Here is a 12134-nt window from a genome sequence, read left to right on the forward strand (position 1 = left end):
GTGGCAACTGCTTCTGCTCCGGGTTGGTGTGGGGCGGAGCTAGAGGAGGGGGCTGGGCTTTGCTCCCGGCTCTGTTCCAACCGGTGATGGGACCCGCGGGGCGTGTTTTGGGGGACGGACAAATCGCGACTGGGGGGACTTAATGGGTGTTACACACACGCGCGCGCCATGCTCCTCGTGAGTCTTCGGTGGCGGCAGCTGCTGCAGAAGTTGCGCGTCGCTATTCCTCTCCCACCGGCTGGGCGTTTAGCGCCCGCTCCGGTCAGGTTTTGGCACGCCACTGGCGCCAGCTATCGGCTCCCGGAGTCCGGCCATGGGCCTGCTAAGGGAAGGAGGGGTTGGGACGGCAACCGGAGCAGCTGCGGAGCAGGGGGCGACGAGGAGGAAGATGAGGACGGGCTGGACATAGATGAAGATCTGCTGGAACCGAGCCTGCCCACTCTCCCTCTTGACGCCCAGAAAGTGTTTATTGTTCACCCAGCTGTGAAATGGGGGCCAGGCAAGCCGCAGCTAACCACAGGTGTGATGCCAGACGTCAGGCACAAGAAAGGTTGTGTGTCTGCAACGCAGCTGCGCCCAGCTTGTCCTCCTATGTGATGTACTCGCACATGGAGTAACGGTGTTGGCACCAGGCATAGAAACCAGCCCAAGTCATCACAAGGCAGCTGCCTCTCAGCCTAACCTACCTCTCAGGGGATTAAATGAGATGGGGGGGATCCATGCACACCACCTTGAGCTCCATGGGGAAAAGGGAGGGGTATAGATGCAATTATTGTTAATAATACCATTATGGTGCATTAAACTGAATTTGGGGTGACTTCTGCACGGGTTTATGGGACTTTGAGCACATGTGAAACTGACTTGGAACAGAAAGAGACTGGTGTCTCCATCTCTAGACGTGACATTGCTCTAGCTTGAAGGGTGTTAACTTTCCAAGATTTCATTTCGTAGATGTACTTTTTATTATAACTGTGTGTTTATGGATAAACAGATGTTGAAAATGGATGATGTTATGTGACTAGAACTGTATTTGTATCAATTTTCTCTCCCAACTGACAGCTGAACTACAACTAGCTGAGGCTGCTGCTCTCATAAACACCATACAGAACTGGACAGTTGTAGATAAAATAATCCTTTCTACAAAAGTTCCTGACAAGAAATTTATCTTTGGCAAAGGGAATTTTCAGCTTCTGACTGGTAAGACAATACCCGTAGGAAGCTTTGAAGCTTTCTTCTTTTCTCCTTTAATGCTTCACATTATCATTTTCATAAAATGAAATGAAACCCCGTGGTATCTAACCATAAGATTTATATACTAATTTAAATACTACATGTTCTAAATGGGGTGGGGGGTTTGAATGCTATAACTTTGAAATATTTCACTGTGACTGTTTCAGTGAAATGTTTAGGTTTGCTATAATAAATAATAACAGTTGACTGTACATAATGGACTGGTTCAGTTATAACTCTCTTTAACCTGCAGCTTATTAAACTCTGAGCAAGCTTTCTGCATGTGTACTACCCGCTTACCCCTTCCCCTCATGCACCAGCTGTTGCACTTCGGTTGTTTTCTAATGCACCCAAATTGGGGGAACAGATTAATATCCATATGCATTAATCCAACATCAGATACTGGTAGTAGTTCAAGTATAATGCTATAATCTGGCTATCTGCAAGAGTTAGTCAGATGTTTTCTTAGCAAATGACTGATGCTGAAACTCTTGCCTTACCTGAGGGTGTGAACTGTCCCTAGGAATGTGATTGATGAGTATTTGTAGGACACGGCGGAGGAAGTGGGTGCCTGCCCTGCCAACCCTTGAGAAATGCCTAAAATGCAGGGCTACTATTTCACTTTAAAAAAAAAAGTCAATATGTTACAAAATTATGTATCTCAATACTTTTCTTTTAGATAAGATTAAAGGACTGTCAAACGTATCATCTGTCTTCGTAAATGTTGAAAGGCTTTCTCCTCTAACAAAGGTAATCCAAAGTTTTATATCTAAGCTAACAAGTCTTCCTTCGTGGTTCTGGAATATTTTTATTATATTGATATAGTGTGAATGTAGCTAAGAATCTGCATAAATCATTGATTTAGTAGTAGTCCAGAAGTCCAGTAGTCAAGAAGTAACTCTGATTTTATTCGCTTGCTGTTGAACGGGCTAAGTAAACCTGCATAGGATTGGACTATGACAGAGTATGTTGTTTGCTTCGTGGCTAAACATCACTAAATTATACCTAAATATGGTTCCATATTCCTTTTCATGCATCAGTTTGTAATATACACATGAAAAACTGGTCTAGGCATTCTTTTACTTGTACCTCAAATACTTCCTTGTGATGACATTTCCCCTCTGTAGCATAAATACAGATCACACAATGTTGTAATGCAGTAGTTTACTCAATCCACTCCACTAGGTACCAGCTGCTGGTGGGAGCTGGGAAACTCACAATGCGATAGTGCCCGGTGATATGCTACATATTCACACATGCTACGCCTGAGAAGAGGAAACACATCATAGGTGGTGACTTGGGTGTAGGTGAAACCATGTCTAGAAAGGCTTATGGAGCATAGAGCCTTCTTCAGAATATATTGCTCCTGTGTTGTCCAGCAAAGGGCCAGGGATACATAGACCTCACTCCCATGCCTTTGCATTAACAACATGACTGTGTGCTGATAGAAACTTTGCACATACAGTTGCATGCACAAAGGCTTCTATGCACTCCAGAAGCCTGTGCAGTTCAGTTTCCAGGTCACATAGAAGCCTTTGCACGTACAGCTGTACGTGTGAAGGGTCTGTTGGTACAGATAGCTGTGTTGTTCGCATGAAGTCTATGGGATGAGGCTACTTGGTCCATCCCCATTCCAGGAGTGACATCTTCTATATCGGAGGGCTATAAATATGCAGAAAATGAAGCACGAGGTTTTGCTTTTGCCTCTTTCAGTAGCGTGAGCTGTTCTGATAGGTTTTACAATCAAGTCCTTAAAGCCATTAGATGCTAATTTTACAGCAGTACATTGTTAAAATTCTGAATTCCATCAAATTCACAGGCAATATAAAAACCTTCAGTTTATTTTATCTTTTAAAAGAAAGAACTTGAAGAAGCCTGGCAAGTGAAAGTCTTTGACAGATACACAATCGTCCTTCATATTTTCCGCTGCAATGCTCGAACGAAAGAGGCAAAGCTCCAGATAGCATTGGCCGAAATCCCACTTCTAAGGTACTTAAAGCAATGCACATTTCATGTTAGTATCTGAATAGAAAGCAGAAACGCTTTCAGATAATAACTCAAAATTGACTTGCCTGTTGTGTAATATACTGACAGATGTAACTACGTCTATTGTAACTACATTACAAAGCTTAGATCAGTCTTTCCCAACCTGGTGCCCTCCGGATGTTTGGAACTACAATTCCCATCAGCTACAACAGGCCATGTTGGCTGAAGCTGATAGGAGTTGTAGTCTGAAATATCAATAGAACACCAAACTGGGGAAGACTGGTTTGTATGTTTTATTTGAAAAAAAATATAAAATATAACATGGCAGCTTACAACTTATAAAAGCAGCTTTAGATCAAGTTAAGAAGTTTTTTAAAGCTATTTTGCAGTTACCTTTTTTGTTAAAAGATATATACATGGATTTTTTTATCATTACAGGTTTTTATGAGTGCTTATTCATCACTTTCATCTCCTTTCAGGGCTGTGTATGTAGTTTTCAGAAGTTCTGATAGACCCTTAACATACTTTTTTATGTGTGAAAGCACCATCGGTTTAAAAGTCCAGCATAGTACCATAAAACAGATTTCTTTGCCAATGAAAGTATTATGTTTAAACGATCAGAAAGAATCTGATCTTAGCTAATGTTAATTATGTGTAAGGTTACAGTCATAGCTGTCAACGTTTCCCTTTTTTAAAGGGAAATTTCCTTATTCTGAATAGGATTCCGCACAAGAAAAGGGAAAAGTTGACAGCTATGGTTACAGTCCTATGCCAACTTAGCAAGTGCTGTCAAACTCAGTGGGGTTTAACTTCTGGCTAGGCATGTATAGGCTTGTGCTTTAGGTCTCATTAAAAGCAATGGTATTTACTTTAACTGCAACTAACTTCTTTCATAGGGACGCGGGTGGCGCTGTGGGTAAAACATCAGCACCTAGGACTTGCCGATCGCATGGTCGGCGGTTCGAATCCCTGCGGCGGGGTGCGCTCCCATCGCTCGGTCCCAGCGCCTGCCAACCTAGCAGTTCGAAAGCACCCCCGGGTGCAAGTAGATAAATAGGGACCGCTTACCAGCGGGAAGGTAAACGGCGTTCCGTGTGCTGCACTGGCTCGCCAGATGCAGTTTGTCACGCTGGCCACGTGACCCGGATGTGTCTGCGGACAGCACTGGCTCCCGGCCTATAGAGAGAGATGAGTGCACAACCCTAGAGTCTGTCAAGACTGGCCCATACGGGCAGGGGTACCTTTACCTTTACCTAACTTCTTTCATTGGTTTCAACTAATTTTATCTGAGTTGCATCCATTGTAACTTAACTGTCAATAGACTTTTATGGCCATTGAAAGGCATATTAATTTTTTTATCCCTCAGGACCAATGTAAGAAATGATGTCAATCGGTTGGATCAGCAGAGAGGTGGCTCAAGATACATTATGGGTTCAGGTAGGCTGCATTTATTGTGGAAATCAATAGTAAAAAAACTCCATCACTATTGCAATCAAGGGCTTTGCTGCAAACACTGATTACCACCCACAAGCAGTTTGTCTTTATGGAACTGTTCTTGTAGTGATTCCTTTAGAGCCATGCATATGAAACATGTTTGCTTAGACTTGGTTCTGTGGATTCTCCCAGAAAATCTGTGGCCTGGTTAGCACATAATGCTAATCTAAACCATAGCTAAGCATGAATTGCTGCTGCCTTGCTCTTCCTCCCGATTCTGCTGTTGCCATGCTACCTGAAGATAAGCTGTGGTTTGGTTTTGCGTTGCATCCAAATCCAACTCATGGTTTGTCTCCCGACAAAGCATGAGCTAAAGTCAAGCTTTTTTTCTTGGCTTACCCGTGGGTTCAGACATAATGTCAAGCCAAAACCATGGCTTAGCTCCAGGTAGCAGGACAACAGCTGGAGGAATGATGCAGGAGTGACGTCTGCTCTGAATACCCACATACTTGCCTACTCATGATTTGACTTAGCATTATGTGAAAACTGGGGTAAGAATAAAAGGAAGTCTGGCATCCTTTTTACAGATCTTTCCTGAAAAAGGCATGCCTGTGCTAGTATATTCAAGGTTAAAGACTATTCTAGCTGCAATAGGCAGGTGTGGCAGTCATGTTCAGTGTTCTATACATTTAAGCAATACAGTGGTACCTTGGGTTACAAACACTTCGGGTTACAGACTCCGCTAACCCGGAAGTAGTACCTCGGGTTAAGAACTTTACCTCAGGATGAGAACAGAAATCGCACGGCGGCAGCAGGAGGCCCCATTAGCTAAAGTGGTACCTCAGGTTAAGAACGGAACTCCGGAACGAATTAAGTTCATAACCAGTTACCACTGTATACACATTTTTTATTGTGTTCCATCAACTGCTGAATCCTTCATCTCCCTTCCAAAATTTTATTTTCATATACAGTGGTACCTCCAGTTGTGAACAGGATCCATTCCGGAGGTCCGGCCGTATCCCCAAGTTTTCTCAAAAGGAGAGACCTCTTCTGCACATGTGCGTGCAGCAGTAGACCACTTCTGCGCATGTGCGAGTGGCGAAACACTTCCAGGTTTGCCACTTTCGCAACCCGAAGTTTACATTACCCGAGGGTAACGTAACCCGAGGTTCCAGTGTATATTAAAATTCTTTATTTTATATTATCATTACTGATTATGGAAACTCTTACATTTTAACAAAAATGATACATGACTTTTCGGATTGTTTCCAGCTTTTATTTTTACTATTGTGTGATTATTATTTTTTAAAAATAATAAAAAACAATTATTTTTAAAAATAATAATTTTGCAAAGACTTAATCTTTGTTGTCGCCCTTGTTTCCTTCATGTGTTCCAAATGGTTGATTTTTGCTTTGCCTCTGCTTGCCTTTTAGGTGAAACGTTCATGGAAGTGCAACTTCGCCTCTTAAAAGAAAAGGAACTAAAAATTCGAAAAGCGCTAGAGAGGCTTAGAAGAAAAAGGCGCTTACTCAGAAGTCAAAGAAGGAAGTCAGAGTTTCCTACTATTTCAGTAATGGGCTACACTAATTGTGGTAGGGAACAGCACCACAAATGCTTATGTTGCTAGTATTTAAGTACTTGCCGGAAATTCATGTAAATGTGAAGAGAGCTTTGTGTAAGGAAGTTTTAATTCTTGGACTGTAACATGTATGTATGCCAGTTCTTCCCGAGAAAACAAAGTGCTTTTTTGTTACTTAGTAGGGTCTCCCGCATATCTAAAATCCTTGATAAATGATAGTGCCTAAGCCTCTTTGCAAAGTTTTCACATTCTGCATTTCCCATGTGTGGAAGGGGATTCCTGAATACCCACCTGTGTTTATTGTGTAGTAGTATTTCAGAAAATAACTTACAGGGAGTACCAGATCCCACCACAAGATAGGTGGAGCCTGATATGTAGGAGAAAAAGAATTGAAAACTGCAGAGATTTCAAGGACAGCTAGAAAATAAGACAGAAGCAGCAAAAGTGCACTAAAGGGGAGGGGGAAATACAAGCTGTTTAGGACCTCGGGGTTTCCTGTTACGGGTGTTGAAACAACCCTCTCATCAATCACAGCTCTGATTTCACTCCTTGGCTACAAATGCTGAAAGGTAGAAGCACTCAGGCTGGCTCATTTCACAGAAGGGTGCTGCACACTTAGCTCCATAAACTGTCTTTTGGGAAGGGAAGGGAAGGGAAGGGAAGGGAAGGGAAGGGACTTGGATCCTGGGACCCCCTACCAGTCACAGAAAGACTCACAGGCACACTTCCTTCTGTTCAAATGAAACCTGATGGATCATGATCTCCTGAACACCTGTCCGTAACACACTGATGTGCACCAGCATATGGATTATAAAATAGTATTGACATGGTTGCTGGTTTTGTGCTTCTATAAATGACAAGTCTCCATCCCATTAACTCCCCCCCCCCTTTATAATTGTGGCTGGTTCAGCTTTTCCTTCCTTGATTTCTGTTAGGTAAAACCACTCTAATCAAGGCCCTTACTGGGGATTCAGCACTGCAGCCTCAAGATCAGCTCTTTGCAACATTGGACATTACAGCCCATGCTGGCCTCCTGCCATCATGTCTGACTGTCCTGTATGTTGACACGATTGGATTTCTGTCTCAGCTGCCCCATGACCTTGTGGAATCGTTTTCAGCTACGTTAGAAGATGTAGCCTGCTCAGTAAGTACAACCACCACCGTTCAACAGATATGGAGCCTAAAAGCCAACAAACATATTTGGGAGAAATTACTCTTAAGGTGGGTGCAAATACTGGTCCCCTGGATACTAGGCACTTGTTTCTGAGGAATTTATAGGCTTTTGTTTGACTAACCTAGAGGAAGAGTTGAGGACTGCAACATACTGTGCTCAATTTGTATTGGACATTGTCATAAGTGGGGACGCGGGTGGCACTGTGGTCTAAACCACTAAGCCTAGGGCTTGCCGATCGGAAGGTCGGCAGTTCGAATCTCCACGAGGGGGTGAGCTCCCGTTGCTCAGTCCCAGCTCCTGCCAACCTAGCAGTTCAAAAGCAAGTCAAAGTGCAAGTAGATAAATAGGTACTGCTCCGGCAGAAAGGTAAACGGTGTTTCTGTGCGCTACTCTGGTTTTGCCAGAAGCGGCTTAGTCATGCTGGCCACATGACCCAGGTGGGAATGGGGGACTGTCTGCAGACAAACGTCAGCTCCCTCGGCCAGGAAAGCAAGATGAACGCCGCAACCCCAGTGTCGTTCACGACTGGACTTAACTGTCAGGGGTCCTTTACCTTTATTGTCATAAGTGAGAACTTTAGATACAATTTTTTTAATCTGTTTAGCAAAATATCATACCTATGGGGTGCAACTCACCCTGCCCCCGTAATAGTTCTTACATTAATTTCCAAAACCAACCTAGATATGCTGAATTGCTTGCTAACTTCAGCCTTCTTAGGTCTTTCTCAGAAATATGTTTATTTTAAGCCCTCATTTGTGTCACATATCTTAAATACTACAGAGTGATGCAAGAGTATTTGACAAAAGGAGCTTTACGTGGGTGTAGTTTTGGTTCAGTTTTATCTGGTTGGAGGCATCCGTTTAGCTTTTTCAAAAGTTTCTTTTTCCTGGTCTATTTTTCCTCTGTTGTTCCAAGGACTTCCACCTCTAGCCTTAGGAGAAGGGTCTGTAGTTAATGTTAATATATGCTAGAGATGAAAGCAATTTCTACTTCTTAGGAAAGTAAACAGGCACTCTAGAAATTAGCCAAATAATACTTCACCTAGAGTTCAGTTTTGTACCTCATCAAATAGCAGTATGAAACACTAGCCTTCTCTCTTACAGCTCTCTTTTAAAAGTCAAATAACTCAGCACCTTTTGGGGCATGCATATTATTTGTTACTAGGATTTAATCATACACGTGCGGGATGTTAGCCATCCAGAAAGCAACCTCCAGAAGGAAAGCGTGCTATCAGTTCTCAGGAAACTTAATCTTCCCAGCCACCTACTGGAGTCAATTATTGAAGTTCACAATAAAGTGGATTTGATAAATAGGTAAGAGGTAACAGAATGTTATCGTCTATATCTCCCGGCTATCTCAATTCTTAATCAAGTTAAACTAGAGTATTGCAATGAGCTGCAATGTGCCAGATTCATTTTCTGCATTGCTGGCAAAACGCCTCGGCCCTGTCAACCTGGACAAGAGCCAAAAGTCAGTGGGTGGAATCCCTGGCACTCATGGAAGGGCTTTTGATCCATCAGACACCTCCACACTGGTCTGGAAAATCCTTCCACTCTCTGGAGGGGTACAGGGGTTAGCAGAGGCTTCTGTTGAGTCAAAAGGCCTTCCATGAATGCAAGGCAGATGGTTGGATTCCACCCAGCATGGCCAAAAATTGAGACATTTTCTCTAACTCACAATGCCAAATGACTGCTAGGTGGAATCCTGCGCACAACAGTTTGTGTTTTATTTATTTCCTCAGTTTTAAACGTTATTTAAATATAAATTATGTTGTGTCCTTTAAACTGGATTGACTGGTTTATGAGTTTCTTAGAAATAAACCATTTAATATTTACAACCCTCAAAAGAGCTGCTTGCTTTTAATGAGGCTCAGAAACATACAACACTTTGGGAATTGAAAAGTTGCACTTACAGAAGACCATAATGAAGAAAAAATTAATTTGTACTACATTTACAGTGAAGACAGACGTAGCACCTGAGCTATGTGATTGGTTTAAGAGCGAAAGAACCTTGCATTTACTTCAGTATTTTTGATACTAGATAGTGGTAGGAACCAGAGTCAACCACATGCCTGATCAGGTTTGAATACCTGAATTTTACCATTCTTCTGATCCTGATACTCTTGAATTTTCCCCAAACAAAATGATCTTGGAGCTTAATTCCAGAATGTTCTTCTTACATAGAATGGAATCAAAATATGAGCATCATCTTAATATGTCTGAAACATTCCTAGGCCCACAGCAACAAAACACACTGTGTATCAACTATATTGTTTCCTGCTGCCAAGACCTGACTTTCTGACCTCTGCTTTCTTCGAGGTATCATCCGGCTGAGCCAGATGCAATGGCAGTTTCGGCTCTCCTCGGGCATGGTTTAGAAGAATTAAAAAAGGAAATAGACAGCAGAGTTTTGAAAGTAACTGGGAAAAACATTATGACAATTAAAATCGATCTATCTGGACCTCAGCTCAGGTAAGGCTACTTACTGGTTGCGGGGTGTTTGTTGTAGAGCAAATTTGTATCGAGGATCTTTTTCATCAAACGCAGATAGCTTTTAGGTCTTTCGCCACAGCAAAGTTTTAGCACATCTTTAAAAAATAGCTTCATTTTCCTTGCCAAACCCACAACTTGCCTGTGTTCTGTTGGTTCTGTTGTAACAGTTAAAGATGAAAGGGTTCCCTTCTTGGTGTGTTGGTTAGCTTTCTTGACCTTGAGTTTGGTAGAATATGTCCTTGGGTGCCACCAGGCCGTTGACTTGTAATCATGCTGCTGCTGCTACTACAGAACACATCACCAATGCTTCCCATTGACTGTCTAGACTGCAGTCACAGAACTGCTTTGTTTCAATGTACAGTGGTACTTCAGGTTAAGTACTTAATTCGTTCTGGAGGTCTGTTCTTAACCTGAAACTGTTCTTAACCTAAAGCACCACTTTAGCTAATGGGGCCTCCCGCTGCTGCCGCTAGAGCACAATTTCTGTTCTCATCCTGAAGCAAAGTTCTTTTTTTCCCTTTTTTTATTTTCACAAAATTATAAACACACAAAGAAACAAACAAAAATCATAACCTTATTAAAACTAATCTTATTAACATTGTTAAGTGACTTCCTCGTATCCCCCTAGTTGAATTTCAGTGCAAATCATTTTAACAGTTTTCCAAATCAAAATTCTTATAAACTTAACTTAATCACTTAACATCTTTCTTTCTTACCAGTTCAGCATTAAACATATTAATTCATCACATTACATATTTAAATCCTAAGCCTATCTGGTAATTGCAAGCTTTTTCCAATTAATTTAACTTCGCGTATTTAACTAAATAGTCATTAAATTTCGTCCATTCTTCCTGATACTCCTCCTCCTTCTGGTCACGGACTCTTCCGGTCAGGTCGGCTAGTTCCGAAAAATCCATCATCTCTGAAGCAAAGTTCTTAACCCGAGGTACTATTTCTGGGTTAGGGGAGTCTGTAACCTGAAGCGTATATAACCCGAGGTACCACTGTAGAAGGGGAGCTAAGGAGTTCTTATTCTTCATATTGGGTTAGGGAACCCTCAGCTCTACCCTACCACCTTCCTGTGCCCAACTCACGTGAAGTATTTACGAGTATCGTGCAAAGTGAACGGCAATCCTGATTTGGAGCATTTGCTCAGACCAGGGAACTGCTTATTAATCTGAGCATGCAAGGGTAGGAGTGAGTGCATAAGCACACGGTGTTCCTAATACTCCAGAGATTGGTTTTTGTCTGCATACAGCCAATGTCTATAAGGCGCTCACTGTTTTCTGCCTTTCTAGTTGGCTCTACAAAGAAGCGACAGTGCAAGATGTGGATGTTGTTCCTGAAGATGGTACAGCCAACGTGAAGGTGATCATAAACAATTCCACTTTGGGCAAATACAAAAGACTGTTTCCTCGATCAAGTTATTCCTCTTGCAGTTAACAAGATAAATTATCTTTGCAGAGAATCTGTTTAATAGGTATTACAGAGCTGTTAAACACACACACACACACACACACACACACACAGAGAGAGAGAGAGAGAGAGTGCTTTGCTAGAATATAGACCTTCATCCTGTTTGATTCAGACAGACCAGGAACTGTTTGCCTTGGATTGCTGAAGAAACGTATTTGTGAAAATGTCATGAGACAGTTGCAACACTTTCAGTTTATGGGGAATTGCATAAAACCACCCATTCTTGGCAAAGTGGCAGATCTATTCAATTGCTTATATGCAGGGTTTGTTATCAGTCAGAAAGCTAATTTTTAATCAAAATGAATGTTGTTTTATCAGAAAAGTTGTCGTGATTTTCCAGACTGCTAATGCTGCTCTAACTTCTGTGTTACAATTCCTGACACTTTATTAAAAAGTACTTACTTATTTGGAGAAGAAAAGTCCTAAAGTTTTATATTACAGGCCTGGGCTCCCCTCCTTTAACAAAAATAAATATTTAATGCCTTGAGGGGAAACTTGATTGTAGCTCTATTTTTTTAAATGTACACTTAGAACTGTTAACACTGACTAGGGATTCTGGAATACATTAGTCAGCCTTTCTGCTGCTGTTCCTTTCTTATACCCTTCATAGAAGTAGATTAGCTTTTTCTGTAACGGTGCTACACAGTGGTTGAAGTCCAGTGCTCTTATTTATTCTGTATGACTCCCTAAGGTTTGCTTTTGGAATGAATATTTCCTGTTGCCTACTGTGGTAAACATGATGCTCTAGCTAAACATTTTGTT

At 41.9% G+C, this 12134-nt stretch overlaps 1 protein-coding gene across 1 annotated transcript; it reads left to right on the forward strand.

The window, feature by feature from the left end:
• Positions 1 to 48: 48 nt before the first annotated feature.
• On the forward strand, positions 49 to 11866 carry GTPBP6 (GTP binding protein 6 (putative)). Its single transcript, XM_079972810.1, has 10 exons — positions 49 to 520; positions 1060 to 1197; positions 1910 to 1980; positions 3089 to 3219; positions 4583 to 4653; positions 6085 to 6243; positions 7166 to 7374; positions 8569 to 8717; positions 9723 to 9875; positions 11195 to 11866. Exons 1-10 carry the CDS (start codon positions 169 to 171, stop codon positions 11337 to 11339), a joined length of 1578 nt encoding a protein of 525 aa, XP_079828936.1. The 5' UTR covers positions 49 to 168; the 3' UTR covers positions 11340 to 11866.
• Positions 11867 to 12134: the final 268 nt, after the last annotated feature.

Source organism: Podarcis cretensis, assembly GCF_951804945.1.
Source record: "Podarcis cretensis genome assembly, chromosome: 4".
Taxonomy (NCBI): domain Eukaryota; kingdom Metazoa; phylum Chordata; class Lepidosauria; order Squamata; family Lacertidae; genus Podarcis; species Podarcis cretensis.